At 40.6% G+C, this 20,326-nt stretch overlaps 1 protein-coding gene and 1 long non-coding RNA gene across 9 annotated transcripts in view; one reads left to right on the top strand and one right to left on the bottom strand.

Annotated features, from left to right (window-relative positions):
• Positions 1-2,323, top strand: part of LOC122152496 — a 118,180-nt gene extending 115,857 nt beyond the window's left edge. Inside the window, exon 4 of the long non-coding RNA XR_006164632.1 lies at positions 2,297-2,323. This is a non-coding gene — a long non-coding RNA (uncharacterized LOC122152496). The remainder of the gene's footprint in view (positions 1-2,296) is intronic.
• Positions 2,324-2,927: 604 nt separating this feature from the next.
• TEAD1 (TEA domain transcription factor 1) overlaps positions 2,928-20,326 on the bottom strand; it is a 162,336-nt gene continuing 144,937 nt past the window's right edge. For all 8 annotated transcript variants that reach the window (XM_033006797.2, XM_033006799.2, XM_033006798.2 and 5 more), the window contains 3 exons: positions 11,355-11,495; positions 9,769-9,921; positions 2,928-8,800 (listed from right to left, as the gene is read on the bottom strand). In XM_033006797.2, the coding sequence (XP_032862688.1) occupies positions 8,687-8,800; positions 9,769-9,921; positions 11,355-11,495 (408 nt within the window). In that variant the 3' untranslated portion in view covers positions 2,928-8,686. The remainder of the gene's footprint in view (positions 8,801-9,768; positions 9,922-11,354; positions 11,496-20,326) is intronic.

Below are 20,326 nucleotides of genomic sequence, written 5' to 3'. Positions count from 1 at the left end.
ATAAACTTACATGCTTGCAGCAGAAAAAACAAATAAAGCAGTTTGTAGTTTGTTAATCCACTGGGAAAGTCAGCTGCACATACAGCTCAGTGCTCTGTTCAAACAGAGAATGAGTCTGAAAGCTGCTGCCATATTCTGCCGTTGCTGGAGGTCCAGAAAGCAAAGCATTAAGCTGCGTTGGAAGGTAAGCATGAGTAGTGAACTAATGTCCTCTTTGAACTGTGTAAGAGGAATGAAAAGGGCCACGTACATATTAATCGCAGCTCCTGCACCATTTGCTCTGATGGCCCCAACCACCATCCTTAGAGGGACATTGACTTTACTGGAGTTGGGGAAAAGCTCTAATGGCTAAGGCTGGATCCAAAACTGCTCCCTGGGTGTAGACATCTCTAACAGCTGATAAAGATGTTTAGAAACAGAAACAGACTTATGAAAAAAAAATTTTTTTTTTTTGGCTTGCTGCTCCCATTTAATAGCATCAGGGTTGTCTGCTTATGCTATCACCTCTATCCTAGAGGGGCATTCAAAGAAACATTTTTGAAATTCATCAACCTAAACTTATAATGGACTCTGCATGCACCCAAACCCACACATATATGGAAGGAAGGCGGCCAGTGCTGGATAACTTGAGACAAGTCACTTGCACTCAAGCACCTTTGCTCAGCTGACTGTTTCAGATTTGTGACTGTTGCTCATGCTCACTCTCCCCCTCTCTCACTGTTTTCCAACCAAAACCAAGCTGACAGCTCTTCATCTGTCAGGGAGGCTACAGGGTGCCTTGCTGCTGAGATTTTTGGGGTTTATTGATTCTTCACAGTGAGGCACACAAGAACGGAGGCCTACAGCAGCCCTTTCCCTTAAACTTAAGAGAATATGTCCCAAAACTGGAAAGGGCTATTAAGAAGTAATACAGGAGAGAAAAGAAAAAAGTGGAATTCTAGTCCCTGACTTAGAAGGTGAATGTTTGTGTTTTGTTGTAGCCTTTTTCTTAGTTTTCCCTCTTTCTTCTGATGGACTTTGGTGGTGGTCTTCAAATGATCCTTTTCCTCCTTTCTTCCTATTTTCTCCTGTTCTCAGCTTTTCACTTTCTTTGAAAAGCAATACCCTGCTACTCTTTTTTTTTTTTTTTTTTTTTTTTTCACAGTCACTTGCACTCTGGGTTTCTACAATTTTCCTTTTTGCTCCACTCCTAGTACAGTTTCTCCACCCACTCCCTCCTTCCCTTCACCAAGTTTCTAGTGTCTTCAGCACAGCTCTAGCGCTCACAAAACAGTAGCCATCACAGAACAATTTACAACCATTAACCAATTGAGTGTCACACCTCTCCACAAGGTAAGTAATTATTTGTGAACATTGCTAAGCCACTGCTGTTTGGTGTAACAGATTGATCAGCTGTTTCTGCTCGGTGGGCCCCAGACAACAATAGTAAGGCTGTGACAGGTCAGGGTTGGGATGAACAGCTAGAGCTGTGTGTGGGAACTACAGACATCTGCTAACACTGCTTAGCTCTGAACCCTCCTTTTACTCTTGGGTTTGTGAGCATTAAATGTGCTCTGTATTTGTAGTATCAAATAGGCCGCATCTTTAAAAAAAAAAAGATATCCAGAAAAGTCTGTGGACCACGTAGAGCTCATCATTCTACACTCTGTAAAATGGCATGGAGTAACTGGTCTGTCGCCTTTGTTCCCTGCCCGTGCCATGTTCACATAAACCAGACTGTGCTTAGTCAGGGAGAGGCCATTGCTTGTGCTGAAGGCAGCTCGTTAATGAACTAATGGTGTGTGACGTTACATGGGGACTCCCAACCTGAAATGCTGCATGACATTTTTCCCAAAGGTGGAAGATTTATGGTTTTAAACCTAAATTAATTTAAGAAGCAGAACTTTAATTAAGAAGCAGGTTGCTTCTGAAACAGCTAACCCACTTCAAAGGGCTGAAGCTGTATACTTAATGGGGAACAAAGAAGAGAAAACAGGGTCAGAACAGACCATATCTGTGTGTTGTTCTCAACCCATTCATCTTGCACATGGGGGGTGCTCTGCTGGCATTTTAAAAATGGCAGTGGAACATCTGCCACCCAAAAGGAGAATTGGGGCGTGTGGGAGGGGTGAGTGGTTTATTCAAAAGCCACTGCTACGCTTTTGAAGCAGAAGATGCGCCAGATGTACATCTTTTCTTCTCTGCCAAGTCCTGGTTATGTTCCCATTGATTTCAGTTGATCCAGGATATATCTCTTATTCTCTTTTTCTTTTCTTTTTTCCTTTTTTTTTTTTTTTTTTTTTTTTCCCCTTGCTAGGTGGTTTCACTTCATGAAGGCAGCAGGCAAGTTGATCCTGTTTCATCCTCTCATCATACCAGGTACAGCTGCTAACTGAGGGGCAAGTAGTTTAATTAAAAAACAAGAAATCAGTCTCTTGAAAAATGCCACGTTTTTAGGACTTCAGTTCCCACAGAGCTCAGTGTCCTTCTGGAAGAAACACCTCAACCTCAGATAACTACTGTGTTCCTCAGTCAGTTGCCAAGTCAGTGATGGATTCGATACCATTTATTAGGTGAGATTTTGAACAGGTCATTCCAGCTTCTGGAATAAAGGGTGATGGGTGGCTTTTCCCATTAAAACAGTGTGGTTTAAATGATGTTTCCAAAAAATCCACCACCATTTCTTTAGGAATACACACAAACTAGAGGTAGTCACCTTTCTTGCTGGTAGAATGCCAGAACACATATGGACTCGTTGTTGAATACAGCTTCCAGATGTGCCAGCCCGGAGTGCCACTCCCGCAGGTTTTGATAAATCTTCTGGATGTCCACTAGCACCTTTAGGTAGGTACACAGATACTGCTACAAGTCTGGCCTTGTGCTAATTTGGAAAATACTTCTGAACGTTGCACCCAACATTAAAAAGAGACTGATGTAAGAGATGCAGATAAATGCACAAAACACTGTCATTTTCTTTATTTTCAATTGATACTGTATGAATACAAAGTTTCTAGAAAGCTACAAAAATTCTACCACTTTATCAAGAAGGCATCAAAATGTGTCACTTTGCAAAGACATGAAAACACCTGCAGTAACCGACACAAAAATAGCATTTTTAGAGTGATGAAATAATTGCACTTAACTGTCATGGATATTAAAGTTATCACACATATGTACCGCGAAAGCTAGAATACATATTTTTTTTTTACAAAGCACTTTATAAAAAAATTCTCTGCACACAAAACCTATAATTTTCATATTACTATCATACTAAAGATAAATTCACTTTAAAGCCAACACTTAAAACATTTTAAACAAAAAAAGGTACCAGTACCTACACACAGACAATAACAAATACAAGAATACTGTACTGCCAAGAGGTTTGACTGAAACTCCTTTTGAAATCTTCTGCAAATATGTTAAGAAAACATCGGAGAACATTCACTTTTTTCAAAGAGCCTTCCCTCACTGTCTAACCTAGAGGTACTTTATCATCAAAAGGCAAGTTCTACATCAAAAGTTACCAGCAGCAGTACAATATTAAAGTAACCACTGACCATATATGAATATGCTTAAGTCACAAACCCATTTTATACACATTACACAAATAAACATAAAGTGAGAATTCCATTAAGTCATTTACAAATGTGAACAAATGCACATGGCAAAAAAACCCCAAAACAAAACAAAAACCCAACCTGTTTTACATAAAATGTACTGAAGAATTAAAGGCTATTCAGGTTTTCAATGTTATAAAATTCTTTTGTCTTTTTTTTTTTTTTTCAGGCACATATTGTATTTTTTGTCTGCAGTCATGAGCCTGAATCAGAGGCCCATAAAACAAAACAAAACAAAAACAAAAAACACATATTCTGTAAGGAGGTAACAGGGATCCATCTCCTTTTAGTCAACTGAGTGCATTTAAGATTTAATTTACATACTAAAACTAATTACATGATCTCAGAAAGAATGACCTGAAAAGTTAAAAGATGAAAGATGTCCAAAGTGTTTCTTGTACTTTGACTTATCCAGCCTCAATCTTTTTTAGGGCGCTAAACATCTCATTATGAAAGATAAAAGGGGGAAAAGAGATCATCCTGAGAAAAGTACAAAAACTGGACACTCTTATACGCATCTGCTGTGTGACTGGGTAAGTTACCAGTATGGGTCAAGTAAAGGGCAGACAAAAGGTTTCTCAGTGTGACTGATTATGTGATCCGAGAGAACTCGAAGGGGAACTGCTTCAAAAAGCAAGTACGCCCTAGGACTTGCAGTGGAAAAATAAATAGATATGGATTAGTACGTCAAATGTTGTATCTGCCTTGGACTGGCCAGTTACTTACATTCAACATTAATGTACACCCTTCATTATTTCAAATAGCCTATACCGTGGAGGTTTTAACGGAAGAAGCTACTGACAAACTTAATGAGCTGTAGCTGCGGTAGAATGGGAAAGTGAGAAACAGGCATTAGATCTGCAATTCCTTCAAAACAGTGGTGCAGTACCTAAAGAAAATGGTTTTGGAATTCAAGTAAGTAAAACTACATTTGTTAGTAGTAATTTTTAACAGCCCCAAATGGTACCATTATGCTTATTTTAATGAGACAGAAGCGTAGTTAATTACAAATATTGACTAGTACAGCTCAAACGTTTGGTAATAACTGAAAATACATGCTCTGCTTGTGGGGCGAAAGTGTCTTTGCCCTACCTCAGTCTCATTGAGTTCAACAGGATTACTTGTCTTATAGAGGTAAGTGAGATTTAGACCTTGAAGGAATAATAAAAATAATATTTTAGAGACAGGGAACTTGAATTATCACAATATTTACCACACAGTGTCACAATATTTCTATATATAAAAAGTTAATCTTAGTTTTCATCAAATACTTTAAAAATCAAGTTAAAATTGTATTCACAACTATATAATCCCTCTGACAGCTTTTGGTTTTGCTGATATTTGTTCTTTCTAACATGGTTGTCTTAAATCTTGCTCCTCTTCCCATCAATTTTAGTTGTAGTGTACAGTATGGCCCCCGTTCACAGAAGGTATCAAATACAGACACATTATTAAGAGGAGCTTTTTTTTTTTTTTGTTTTCCACGACATCATCTGGGAGAAAAACAAAACAAAACAACCCTGTGTTTTGAATCGTGCTGGCCAGAGTTTCTCTAACAGCACCTTCATCCACAGCGCTCACACTCAACATTTCAATGCTTAAAACCACACAATTGCATTTACCCTAGCTATTCTCTGTTCTCCATTTTCATCTTGTTTTATGCATCTGACTTTCAGCATGCACAACTTTGTAAACAAAATCTTCTGTCTAAACAAAAAATCTTCACAGATACCAAAATATTATTAGAGGAGAACAGTAAAGTCACATTTGTCCACTGTCTGAAATTCTGCAGTGTATGGATCTCTCGTTATGCAGATGCACGACTGGATGAAGAGGATATAAATGTGAATCATTTTTATATCACAGACAAATCAGTTGCTGGTTTGCAACGCTGTCAGAAATGGCAAACAGTAGATTATTCTTCAGCAGGTTGATCGTTAGCAAAATTACTTTGCCATAAATGGTGCTCTTTTGTGAATGGAGGCCTGTAGATTCAACTTATTCCGATAAACCAAAGGCATTACGGTGATAACTAAATATTTTTGGTCTCTCTACAAATTGTCATTATTATGGCAGCACTTTTCTAAGCTGGAATCTCAAACCAAAGGCACTTTCATGCTAGAGTGCAGAAGAGTCACAATTAATTATTTGGTCATGAAATTTAAAAAGGCAGCATTTATTAATACAATTCACTTTTCACGGAGAACTAAGAATCTGTAACCTTTCCTTTTGGTATAGGCATTTAACTGCGTAGTAATGGGACTGACTGGTACAGAAGGTTGGTTTAGACCAAGCAGTCAAAGAGCATTTCTGTGGGAAAAAATGCAGATATTTTAAAAAATGGAACCAATTAATAAAACAATATATAAAATTTACGTTAAGAGGCTAAAGGTACTTCCAATATAATGCTAAGGCACTGCATATTGTAATGCTTTGGCAGCTCTCAATTAAAAGGTTCCTACAAAAAAGTAACAGTAACAAGATAAATTCTTCCAGCTTACAAAAGAGCTCACAGTTTACAGGCAGCCTGTTGGACTACACACCCCACACTGAACAGTTGAAGGATTAAGGCTTTTAAGAATTAACATACACAGGGTATGGATCATTTACAGAAGTGTAAAGAAAAGACGATGGAAGTAGTTTCCCTAATATTACATATGTGAACACCAATAAACATTGTGACTTTTTATACCCTATAGTTATGGCATAAGTAGTGTGCCAAACTCTATTAAAAAATCTGTACCTGGTTTTGCAAATTGACTTACATACTTTATATGCCTCAAAGAGTTTGCTTGTTATTAAAAAAAAAAAAAAAAATCACCAAAAACCACAATCCAAACCCTAAATAAAAGACAACTTTAGAATAAAACAAAAAAGTAGTTTTTGACTTGTAACACCAAGTGCTTAGAATAAAGGGCTACCGTTAGGCTGTTACAATGCAGTGCTTTTCCTGATGTGATTGTTAGTGTTAAAAATGAGTGTTAAAAGAGACCTTACCATGGACATAATTCTCTGTTCAGTTCATGGAATATAAACCGAAAGATCATCAGCCCTAATATCCACAAGCAGGTAACAGCTAGACATCACAGCAATCATCCACCTCCTGGCGTTCGATCAGAGGCAGGCTAAGGGATTTAAGCAGTTGCCCTCCCCCTCGGTGATGTTTGTATCGTCCTCTAACCCGAGCCCTCACCAGTGTGAAGTACGAGCGTGCTCTGACGCAGACGTACAGCCACCTGCTACCTCGTCTAGGCTATATTTTAGTCTAGCTAATTCAACAATGGGCAATTCTAACAGAAAGTACTATGGAGAAATATATATAAAAAAAAGGCAACTGGCTTTTTTGAAGACTACAGCCCTGTGTCTGGGAGTAAATGCTAGACTTAAATGGTGCACGGGCGCATATCGGTAAAGGGCAGGGAGGAGGGACCGGCTAAACGTTCACTTCTTCGATTCAGGACTGCAAAAGACCTTCCCAAGAACACTCTTTGCCGGTACCTCATGACTGATCTTTAAGGTGGGTTGTGCTCGGCCGGGCAGCCCTCAGCCTTTCAGACAAATGTTTCGCATGAGAACCCGCTGCTGGCCCAGCACCTGCCGGAACAACTGCTGCTCGGGCAGCGGAGGGGCGGCGCTGGGTGTGCAGCAGGAGAAAAGAAATGGAGCAACACTCGCTGGTGTAGCCAGGAGGAATGAGACTACTTCTCTCACGTGTGCGTACCTCAGACAGTCATTCACACCCACATCCATGGTTCGAATCCTTACAGTATTAAAATATCTCCAGCTGTACTTCACTTCCTGGAGTCTTCCCTGAATATATCAGAAGGATGAATGCTACCACATCCGGATGCAAAAGGACATCAGACCCCACGTGGTACGTATGTGTTTGTTTCCTATTAGGTCTTCGCCAGTCAGAACTGGAGAGACAACTGGGAGAGGTGTAAGAGCACCATGATCAAGAGGAAATGGAGAAAAAAGTTCTCCACTTTCCAATCTTCTTAGCCTGATGTTGGTTGTGATTTTCTAGTGTCTCATAGATATTAAAGCTGTTGATCCTTTCAGAGGTGTACGTATTCTTCTTTCAAACACATTAGTGTTTTGCTTTCAGTTTACAAATTACTCGGTGCTGTTGCAATGTCGGTTGTTTCCATTCATCTGTTAATTTCAGAGTTGCAAGTTTTTCACTCAACTTATTAGAAAACATAGTTGTCCATATAAAATATAACTGCACACACAAGACTACATATAATGCAAGTCTAAATCTTCAGTATTTACCTACTTATTGCAAAATGAGCCATCTTTTTCATTAAATAATCAAATTTTCATATTAGTACAATACAACTTTATACTCTTTTAAAATACACTAGATATGTTAGGGATAAGGGATGATGTTTTCTTTCTCTGCAATACCTGTTTGAAAGTTTAATGGATTAGAAGATTAGTTTTAGCGTTGAGAAAAAAATACAAAATTTGCCTAATTTTAGGACCTGTCTGTTTCTATCAGGCATTTCTTAAGGCTATATTTTTCATTTGGCTTCAAACAGAAAAATGTTTCATTTTAAAAAATAATTTAGTGAATTACATTCGTCCATATCTTCCACCCTAATTAGTTACAAAGATAATTCTATAAAGATTATTAACTTTGTGTACTCATTTACAGTTATAGCTAAAGATTCATTTCAATTTCACTTGCATTGTAAAACAAGTATTTCATGTTGGAAAAAAACCCAAAATAAATTCTTACAAACGCTGTCAGTTTTTCCCCATGGCAAATGCTCTGTCATACATTTTTCTATCAGAATTAAAAATAGGCCTCCACAGACAGAGGCGTTAGGTTCTTAAATACAGTCTTCCCAAAGAACTGTGGTTTACAAATTTGAAGAACACTTAAGTTTTAGAAACAATTTTTACAACTGTACCAGAATTTCACAGCTACAATTATATATGAACACATTAAAAATGACTTCACTAAAACAGGATTTAGAAAAATGTGGGTGAAAGTTGGGCCAGAGGCACTGCCACTTAGTGTTGAGGTTTACAGTCTGTGTTTTGATAAAGAAGTGAAATGAAGTGTATATATAAATAACTGCTCAGTCCTTTACAAGCCTGTAGATATGATGCTGTGCTCCATGTTCGCTGTTCGACACTTCAAATACACAAGCCATGCAGAGCAGGGTTTCTTGTGTGTCCCTGTTTGTTACAACCTGTGTGAGGGGAAGGAAGAGGCAGATAATGTATTACAAATGTGGAAACGCCGGGGCCAAAACAAGAAACAACTGGCTTCATTTAGACGGTCTTTAGCTGTGTCGCTTTGAAATGTTGAATCCTCTTGCTCCCTCTTTGGCAGCCTGAGCTGATCCCTGTGACGGTGCTCACGCACTGTGCTCTGGGTGTCGCTCCCAGCCGAGGGCACGGGAGGTTCATCCCACCCCGCCTGCCTGACCGTGGGCCGCCGTCGCGAGGTCTCGGCTCAGCCTCCCTCGGCCTGAGCCCCAGGCCAGCGAAGGGGGAGCCAGCGCGCCCGTGTCACCCCGTGGCCGCTCGCCAAAAGGCAGCCGAGCGGGGGGCGCGCGGCCCTGTGCCCAGCCCTGCCCCTTCCCCAGGCCAGCCCGGCGGCGGCGCGTGGCTCCCAGTGCTTGGCTGAGGTGCCACCCCAAAGCCGCGGTGGGAGCGAGCTGGGTCCCTGGATGACCCTGGCTTAAAGGCCGCTGCGCGGCCCGTTCTTCAGGCTTTAGATCACCTCTCGGGTGTACCCGCCACTGCGGGCCTTCCTGGCCCAAGAACTAATTAACACCACCGACGGATGCAGTGTTAGAACTGACATCTCAGTAAGAACACATCAGATGAATCGACGGGATGGTTCAAAGTCACTGCCTCGGGCTCTCTACAAACACCAAATAGAGACTTGTATGAAAAAAAAGAGAGAAGTAAGCTGAATTTTTGGCAAGTTACAAAGCTGTCTGGTCAGGTCCTCAGCCAGCTTAGCCTTTTCATCCTTAGCGTCTATAGTGCACAATTCCAAGAGTATTACTCTGAAGTCAATTGGATGAGTTGTTTAGTAAGCAACATGACTAAGGGATTCAGAAACTGGTTCTAAATATTACAAGTTAAGCAAGCCATACAAAGCCTGAGAGTATCTTAGAAATGGAAAAAATAAAAAGTGAGTCCATACCAATAAAATTGTAAAATTTTCCAACACGCTGTTCATCATGTATTTCTCTGGTAAATGCTTCAGCTTGTGTATGAAGTTGATCATGTATTCACACATTGGAGAGCGATTTATTCTGTACACAAATCGGCCATTCTCAAACCTTGCATATTCAGTCTAAAAAAAAATATATATATCATTTAGAATAAGATAATTCAGAAATAGCAACACAGTGAATACTAAATCTGGCGGGTTTTTGTTTCTTTGTGTAGACAAGAGAGAAAGTGGCTCTCAGACACACGCCTAGTGGCTGACTCCCCACCTGAGCTATGCAGTGTCTTGCTAAAAATTCAAGGACTCTTAATTATTAAGTTATAATATCACTACTTGTTCTCTAACCTGTGAATTAAAAAACTGAACAGATGAGCATTCCACAAAGGTAAGTCCAAGTCAAGTAAAAATTAATTAAACAGAAAACTTTGTGGATAAGATGCTTTTATAGTAGTTTCAGGGCAACTGTCTGCAAAGGGAACAGTAAAAATAAGCTTATATATTAACACGTAACACCTATATACATAGCTATATTATTGCATGATTTAATGGATAATTTATGAATTGCAGGAAGATGTAAGACTACAGTCGGAAGAAAACCAGACTGATACAGATTGCAGGGCCTCACCGAGGGCAGAAGGGGGTCAGGCTGCGACTCTTGGTCTCCAGCTGTTCAGCCAGCAATTGCTCAGATGAGCTACTCAGTGGCTTGTGGGTTTTTTTTTGGCTTTCTCTAAGCTTGGAATAATGGAAATGATGGAAAACTCTTTTATGGTCACCATGCACAGCAAATGAATTTAGTATAAGGACATGAACAGTGACCAGGACATCTATAAAAGCTCAACCTGCACCTCTAGGCTAAAATTCCTGTACAAAAACTGTATTGCAGATAACAAATGTGGGTGTGGGGCTTAGTACACAGAAGACGGGTTTAATAGCTGCAGTACCATTGTACATTAAATCAACTAGCTACCTGACCACACCATACAGGTCTGTACTTAGAAAAGGTAAAAACTTAGTAAAAGCCCTGGCACGTTAAGAAAATATGCAACTTTGTATTCAAAACCTGCTGGTGACAGGAAAGCATGCCTTTCTGTGCGTAAAGTATGATAAAATAAGCATGGGTGTAGATGAAACATGGCACGCCATCCATGGCTTTAAAATGATTTACAAATCTAGATGATAGGGGGTGGCTCGTCACTGCAGTATGGTTCCAGATAGGCTGCGTGGCTGGCCAAGTCTTTTGAAACAGGAGCAAAAGCATTTTTGCTTCAGCTCTTTTCTGCAGCACTGATGTCAGCTGCAGGTTCCCCGCCGAAGGGTGCCACAGGCAGGGTGGAGCAGGGGCTCCAAAGCAACAGGTAACTGTAGTGTCGCCATTCACACCGCAATTTAAGATGAACCCAAACACTGCTGGGAGGGAAAGTACTGTTTCAGGAAGGATTAGAGGAAGGAGGGGAAAGCCAGATAAGAGCAAAGTCAAGACAAAGGAGAGAAAAGCTTAAGTAAAAGGAAAGGAGATCAGAGAATCATCCCACACATCCCATCACAACACCCACCTCTACTTTTTCTACTACTTGCTTTCCAAATGAGCAGACTTTGGTGGAACAGGTGATTGTCATGTTTTCTGAGCTCTCGTATTGACTAGTGACTCCATAAAACGCTCCTGTATCATCTTGAATGTTGCAGTTTAAGTCAGCCTGTTGAGGAAAAGTAATAGATGTTGAAGATTTTATTTTTCATTTGACAATGTCTGTAGCATAAGCTGTAATTAGCTCACCGTTCTTTTCAGAAATAAGGGAGAGAGGGAGGAGTTTTCTAGTGACAACAGTGATAGTGGAAAAAGGCTGTCAGGAAAGTACCTGCCTAATTGTTGCAGTAAAAACCTTAGCAAAGCGAGCATTTCTTCAAACTTCAGACAGCGAGAGACAACCCGGTATTTCTCTGGGCTACAGGTGATGTTCTTGGCTGGCAGAGAGCTGATGAAGTCCCTGGAGCAAAGGGAATGATCACCTGCGAGGAGCTGGCTCCAGAGCTGACTCCTCTGGAGGGAACCTGCCCTGTGGCCTTGAGTTCAACCGAGCGACCTGGCTCCTGTGGGGCCATAGTTCACTTTCTCATTTTCCTTTCTTAAAGCAGTGAAATCCTCATGGCAAAGGGAGACAGCTGCACAACACGGGAATTGATCTCTGATAAGGCTCTGTCAAGCCATATGGCCCCGATTCAGCAAAATACTTGACTTCACGGAGCCGTATGACACAACTCACAGGCTTCACGTGAGCAGCATGCGTGCTGAGCCATGCCTACCACACCGATAAAATATTACTGGAAGTATTTCATTTCTTTCGGTATTTCTCTGCAGCCTGTATAACTATCCAGCTGCCTTTGATATCTAGCAACAGAGATTCAGACTTGCAGGATCAAGTGAGGAACAGTGCTACCTTTAATTATTTATATCCAAATCCAAGCCCTGTGCACAGCATGATTAATTTGGCTACAAAGCAACAGCACAGGTCACATGCTGAATCCGGCCTTCCCAGGCCTCCAGCAGCACTGAAGCTGTTCTGCCACTGTGCTCTTTGTCATCATGAATCCATTTTCAAAAGCCCTCAATTTAAAAGAGCACTAATATGGATGCAGGCAGAGTCTAGGGATATCCACAGCTGGATTTGTTGATTCAGGCATTAGCTCTGCTGACATCTTTGGTGCCCAAGGAGAGAGTGGGCAGGGTTTTCTTTTTATGTGGAAATAGGTGATCAGCTACTGCAGCATAACATCTAAGAATCGCCTGAATTTCTAACTTACTCTGAGACAAGCATTTTAGCAGGGAAATGCACTTTTGCAGCCGTCTCGCTTGCAAGTCCAGCTCTGCTTGGTTTTATTGCTAATAGAGAAGCATAACACAAAAATTTTGACAGACACCTTTGTGTCTACCTTGAGATTTTTTAAAAACTCAGGTTGCAGGTATGTTTCTTCACTAGTTAGTGTGGAACATTTGTAATCCTGCCTTCACTATAGTTCAGGTCATTTGTAACTGCTATTTAATTTTTAACTAAGCAACGACTCATTAATTCTATTTAGTGTCTACAGTCCTTATTTGTGGTACAACATTCGGAGGCAATATGCTGATAATAGCACATACTGAGCTAGTTTGTGGTACAGAGAAGACATGGGTCTAAGATGACTTCAGTCTGGCTTTGGTAAATTAATCGGTGGTGAAGTCTCCTGAGGTTTACACACAGTAACACAAACAGCCCTATAGTCACGTCTTTTGCATAAGAGAAAGAAATCCTATCGCTATTACACCTTGTTTCTTGCACATGTTTTGCATGAGGTCAGCAGTTAATGTTTAATGTACATCGAAAGCAGTGTCTTCCTAGCGAGCTGTAAGGAATTGTTCTGAGCTAATAGTAAATAAGCAATTTGCCATCACAGCTGGCTTGCAATCGAAACATGCCAAACATCTAAACACGACAAACTATAGCAGCCATCAGCCAGGCCACAGCTGCTCCACCAGAATTTCTGAAGAATAGGGATTTCTGATAAAACAGTTGCATTGTTGTAAAGAATAACAATAATAAATAATAATTCTCTTGTGGTTATTTCTGCTGATACCACAATTACAATTTTACTATCAAAACATTTTCTTGTTTCCTTTTAGATATGGGCAAAATATTTAAGAAATCATCACTAAAATTCTCCTCACAATTTCACGTTGTCGAAAGAGTCAACTGCATAAACCTTACACTTCAAGCTGCAATAACAAGTGTTTATAGAGTTAAAGAAAAATAATTTTTTATCTGTTGCTGTCTGATTTTGAAGCCCACTAGAAAAAAAAAATCTAATTGTTATATTTACATGCTGACATTTAACCTGGAAAAGTAACACATGTGGCCATCTGGCACCCTGCTGATCACTCCCACAGTTCTTCCAACTCTTACTGAAATCATTAGGAGTCCTGTGTACACAAAAAATACAGGCTGGGGCCCTGGTGTTTGAATGAGGAACACTTGAAATTATCACTCAAATGTCACGATTTACGCTAATGCGATCATGACGTTGCAGAAGTCCCAAGATGATAATATAGACATGAATTATCTTTATTTGGTTCATTTGCTCTTCTTTTTTTTTTTTTTGAGTCTAGCACACAGTAAAGGTGTTCTCAAGGAAGGACAGAATTTTCCTTTTATACAACAGTTTTCATGTTCAACTAATTACAGACTGCTGAGAGCTGAAGCTTTAAGACTCTTCCAAAAAGTGTAACACCAACGTAAAAATTGTGAGCGTTGGCAACAGTAAATACTCTTAAATGAAAACTTCACCAAAGCCTCTTTTAATAATGGAAGAATTTTGTCTGTTCTCACAGACTAAACCAAATCTTCCCCCTCAGTCTGGGTTTGAACTCCTTCACTAGAGGCCGAGTACATGAACACCAGGGAGGTGTGTGTATCCTTGCAAGGATGCGAATCATTGCATTGTCATGTCAAGGAAATATCCTGAACCAGGCGTTGAAAGCTTTGGTCCATACTGAATACCTTTAGAAAAGGAGCAAAGACTTTCACTGTTGGTAAAATATAAAACTTTGGTTAAAAGATGATGGTGAAGGCCTTGCTGATTGAATTGTTATGGCTTACATAGTAAGGGGTTCTTCTAAACACATGCATCTTAAAGCAAAATTGTATTTCTTGAACTGACAAAAGCGGGTCACAATTAAAATTCAGTTTTGTAGGTTTTTTTCCCTGTCAAAAGGTTATGAGACTACAAAAAAAAAAAAAAGTCTCTTCTAAAAATGGGCACTGCTGTGGCTATGAGAGTTGTAGATGTAGCTTTGAGCAGGAATAAGGTGATGTGTTACCCCGGTATTCAGTTTTAGCAGGCTCCTTACTACAATATTGATTCCAGTTTTTTGTCTACATTTTAGAAAGGATGTTGGAAAATTGGAAAGTGTTCAGAAAAGAGTTACAAGAATGATTTCAGGTCTGGAAAACATCCTTTGTAGTGAATGACTAATGAAACTCCATCTACTTACTTTTTCCAAGGGAAGTTTTTCCACAACTTTGTCATAGCCTACAAGTTGCTACATGGGGAAGAGTCTTCTGATAGATTAGATCTTGAAAAAAAGGACATTAAAAGACAGAAAGCTAAAGCTATGCAAAAGCTAAATGAGAAACAAGGCAGAAGCTGGTAAGCCTGATGGCAATGAAATGCTGGCATAATTTTTAAATGTGCTAAAATCACCATTACTTGGGGTCTCTTTTAACCAAGCTAAATATCTAACTAACAGGGATGCTTTAGTTCAAGTAGGCTTATTGTCCAGAGGCAGACATTACTTAGTGAGGTTCACTGCCTATATTACAGAAGAAGCAAGTCTAGATAAATATAATAATAGCAAAATTCAAATATAGGAATTTATCTTATTAACCTCAATTAACCCTCTCCTTACAATTTCCTCCTTCAATGACCCCTGTGAAAAATGTGACAAGAGTCAAGCTTCTCGAGCACTGTGCTTGCAACCTCTTATGCTGCAACCAGGTCGTCTCATTATTTCCCCGGTGCTCTGTCTCTAGCTGTTCTCTTGCATTTCAGACTCAGATTGCAAGTCCTCCTGGGCTGTAAACCAGCTTTGCCTTCTGTACAGCTTCTCATGTAACGATGTTCTGACCCATGGCTCCAGGAATTAGGGCTGGTGAGCACTACTGTAGCATATACAGATAAATAACCTTTTGAATGGTGATTTCAAATATATTGGCATGTTTTCAAATATTATGGCATTTAAAATATTATGGTAGGATCACATGTGATGCATGAGAGTCCATTTTCTCACTGAATTTTAAAATGCAAGATCAATACAATTTAGGAAAAAAAATCTCAACAACTTAAAGCCACAAATGGAATATATATTTTTTTTTAACTTTCAAGAGTAAAACTCCGATTTTGATTTATTTCTAAGAGCTGAGATTTATATTAGCTGAACGCATGTGGAGGCGGGAGAGGCACTCAGCTTTCTGACACCCTATCTACAGTGGTTTTGTAAGAGCATGATTAACTTATTCATAAAGCATAGTTTGTCAATGGGTAGCACTGAAAATGTTACATATTAAGAGCACCAAGTGTCCAACATGCTGCACGGAGAAGCCTCTGCCAGTGTGCCAGAGCAAGCATCAAAACAGAGCTGGCTGCAACCAAAATAAAGAGTAAAAATAAATAAAAGTCTTCACATTCACTTCAGAAGAGCTCTCAGGCTCTGTGTTAAAGGCGGGGGGCAGAGGGTAGAGTGTTTGTGTAATAATAACAGCTTTGGCTAACAAAAAAGCAACTCCAGCAAAAATTGCTGAGAAGAGTCTAAATCCTTCCTGCTGAGTAGAAGGAAAACAGCACCTACTGGAAACAGCAGGATTTGGGGAGGGCCAGAACAATTTACACTGGCATTCAGTAGTTAACGTTAAGCACATAAGGTCACTTATTAACAACATATAGGTTTTAACAACTGCTGACTGCAGGGAGGTGTGTTACTCATATGACCGCATCACGCCTCCCCTCCTCCTCTCCAAAGAGTGATCAAAGAGCAGAGATTCCAAATTGTGAAGCAATTTTTTCCAACGGGAGCATCTGGGTCGTTGGCACGTTTCACCGCGCGTTACACCGCGGCTGAGGAACGGCGTCCAGGTCTGCCACATGCTTGGGCCTGGGAGGGACCGGCCAAGCGCTCCCCCGGCTGCTCGGCCCCTTCCACCCTGCGGCCAGCCCCGAGCGCGACTGCCCTTGCGTGGATTTGCAAAGGGGTCCTCCACAGCACCGTGTGAGCTCCCTGCGCCGAGAGGGTTGTGATGGGGAAAAGAAAATGGATGGCTGCTTGCTTCCATATCTAATTTGTTTTGCATACATTTGCATGCTGGCCGTAGACCCATTCACATTACGGCTCCCGTTCGTGAGCTGCAGATCATTTGCCAGTCAAAGCTGGCGAGTGTGCATGTGTGTCTGCATGCGTGGAGGGAAATCCGAGACTCTAGATTGTGCAATATAAATTACATGTAAAAATAGAATAAAAAAAAAAAAAAGGCAGTAGCCACAATTGTGTGTGTGTGAATGAAGGGCACAAAGAATCTCTGCACCTTTTAAGACGGCTGGAGGCACATGGGGATAAATTCAGGAGGGGGTGGGAGGAGACCACAGGCGCAAGCCATTTCTGAACACTGATTACATGGGTAAATTGTTTGTTCCAGTGTATCACAAAGAGAAGGAGCATTATTTTTCATGCCACAGCTGTTTTGAATAAGAATAGGAATAAACTTAACCACCCTCCTCATGTTACTTACCACTAATTATGGCATATATTTACATCTATAAAACAGTGAAATTTTGGGGGACATAATTTAATGCCCCTTTATTGTGTAGATTCCTTTATTTCCATCCCACATTTGAATTTCAAAAATGTTTAGGACTTCAAAGCATCTTTAAAAGCTTGCCCTAATTATAATATGCATTACTTTCTAAAACTCCTAGTTTGCATTGCAGATTCCTGCAAATAGAGGCATTCATTTTAAACATCAATTAATATCATCCATGCATCTTCAGATGAGTTTGGGTCTTTATTTCAGAGTTGCACTGAGCTCTGACTAAGCTTTCCTCAGTTTGAAGAACAGTTCAAGCTACTGTGAACATTTAAAATTAAGCCAGTGGATCAGATCAGCAGAAAGCCCAACAGCCCAATATTAATTCATCTCAGCTGTTTCTTTCCTGTGTCACTAGTTAGAAAACTCCTTTCAGATATATTTGCTTCCCATATCTGTTCCTGTGGCTGCAGAAGTCAGAGCTCAGGCTTGGCACAGAGCGTTTGGCAGTGTCAGAGGCACAAAATCCACAGAAACATTATTGCAAGGTGTGCTTACACCAGCATGAAGGATCCCAAGAGAGGCATGGACCCACTGCACCATACCGTAGGTTACACAGAAAAATTATGCAAAAAGAGAATCCCTGCCTTAGAATTTGCTCTTGGGGGTTGAGGTAAAACACGAGAGAGAAATAACCAACTAAAGCAGAATAATTCAGTCCAGGCTGCAGTGGCCAGATACGCGCTGCTGCATTAAAGTTAAAGATGCTCCTAGCAGTGAAAAGTGTTTGCTGGCTGAACTAGCGCTAGACAGGGGCACGTTAGAGAGAGCAAAGCTGGGGGGGGCATAAAGGGAGCCACGGAGTTGTGCCTGCCGAGAGCAATTGCCTTGCTGGAGTCAATGGAGTCAATATTATGAGATAACAGCAGCAGAGCCAAAATAAAGGTGTTTATCGGAGATGGGGCTGAGAGATACCGGATTCCAAAGGGCGGCGGTGCGAGCGGGACAGACGTACCACCAACCTCCGGTGAGAGAGGTGGAGGGCCAGGGCAGGCAGAGCCCTGGGCAATCAGCACTGCGGGCCAAGGCGGCAAGGCCAGCAATAATGTTCCAGACAGACATTTTGGGGTAAAGCTGGAGTTGTAATCTATCATTTAGCTTGACCTTTCAGGAGGACTAAATGTATTATTTAGTATGAGATAAATTAAGAATAGTAGTGAGTAATCAGTGGGGATAGTATTAGATATCAGTATGAGTAGAACTTCAACCAATGAAAGAAACCAGTAGAGGCAACATGTGTTGACTTAGCTTTTAGATAGGCTAATAAGAACTTCAGAGACCAGAAAACTTCGGGGCTTTTCTCAAGTCACAAAAACAGTTTAAGTACAAACTAACGAACAGGTACGTTGACCTTACTCAGATTAAGATTAGATGGCATGAGCCATACCTGATTGTTTTACATAGACTGGGCTTATTTTGCTAATGACTAAGGCGACAGAAGCAGAATTGTGCACTCAGCCTGCACCCAGGGAAAGGTTTCATCTACAGGTATTCTGCAGCCTTGTCTGAATTCCTCATCAGTGTTCTAGGAAATAACTTTTACATTTATTTAATAACATTTATTTTTATTTTCATTTTATATCCCTGCAATCTCCGGTTTCCTATCACTGTCACACAAATTTCCTGTGCCGTATCATTAGTACGTCATTCCTTATTTACTCATTGTACTGAAGGCACAACATACCAGGTAAAGCTCCTTCTATCTATTACTGTAAAAGTCTGAACTCTCTGGTCCCTGCTGACTACCTGGGATAAACAGAAGAAAAGAGTCACTGCATTCAAGGTGCAAGACAAGGACCAGGAAATTGGTTTGCAGGGCTGTAAGGCTGGTTGGTTGAGGTGGCATAAAAGGAGCTGTCTCTTCCTTCTCTACCTCCTGCTCTGTTAGGTAGGAAAAGGCCCAGAAGTGTGACATCCAGATGTGTCACCAGGACTGAGGCCAGAATCTCATCCACTCCCAGCACCAGGCTGCATTTCACAGGAGATACAATCTGTATGAACCAATAAACCTCTGCAAAGCAAAGCAACCCTTTGCTTTGTACTCCATGCCTGTGATGCTTTGCAAAGTCAACTCCACAATTGCCAAATGTCTTCTTTCAAGATCTCAGACCTTTCCCTCCCACTTTTTTGTAACCAAACCTTATTAACTTTATCATAGGGAAAACCATGCTGCTGAGGAGTCTCAAGCAGAACTAAATAGGAAGGAGCAAGAGGCTTTCTGGCTACTCAAGCTAAGCTGCCTTCTGCCTTAGTCATCCTCAATGCGAGTGCTCGTCTCTGGTCTTCCTGCTTCCCGTCTTTCCCTTCCACACTAGATTTAATATCAAAACAAAATACCCTTTGTGCTACCTCCAGTGACATGCTGACTTCTCTTCAAATCTGTTTACAGGCTCACCATCCCTCCTGGCATCAAATTGTCACCTTTGCTTTCAAGCTCCCACATCCCATGACACCCCCCTGCTTTCCTTCTCTGATTTCCCTCAACTTCTTTCATTCATAGTCCCTCGTTTTCTTTTGTGGATTCTCCTTACAGTGCTTTCTCACCTGTACTTATTCGCCCAACACAAATTCATGTTCCTCGTTCACTCATATTACAATCAAATTCCACCAAAACATGGACTGTCACTGGAGACTGATGCTAGGATGCACTAGCTTACAGCACTGAGCAAGCTATTGATGGTTAAATGATAATGATGGGAGAAGACAACAGAAAAAATGGAAGGGGGGAGAGTGTTAAATAAAGGGTGAGAGTGCTCTGAGTAAGCAGTAACCACACAACATGAACAAAATCTGGGGGAAGTTGAACTTTCAGAGTAGGAGGAGGTAGAGGATGATAAAGAGAGAGTGGATACAGATTCAGAAGTGGATACTTAATTTAAAAGGATGAGAATACAAAAATTAATGTATTTTCCTATTAATAAACTTGAAACTATTAATAGGGTCAAAAAGATTGTCAGCAACCTTTGCCAGCTTCACACTGGTAATATATGACTGTTTAGAACAGTTTCTCAACACTCCCTATAAAAATGGGAACAGCATCCTTTTTCCTGAAGAAATGTCCTATTGGCAGGAAATAAATTAAGGACAGTGAACTGACAGTTTAGGATCTAATTCTCATGACTAACTAATTACACAGCCAT

Source organism: Tyto alba, unplaced genomic scaffold, assembly GCF_018691265.1.
Source record: "Tyto alba isolate M040663 unplaced genomic scaffold, T.alba_DEE_v4.0 Super-Scaffold_8, whole genome shotgun sequence".
Classification (NCBI taxonomy): Eukaryota; Metazoa; Chordata; class Aves; order Strigiformes; family Tytonidae; genus Tyto; species Tyto alba.
This window is presented reverse-complemented; position numbering and strand designations above follow the sequence as displayed.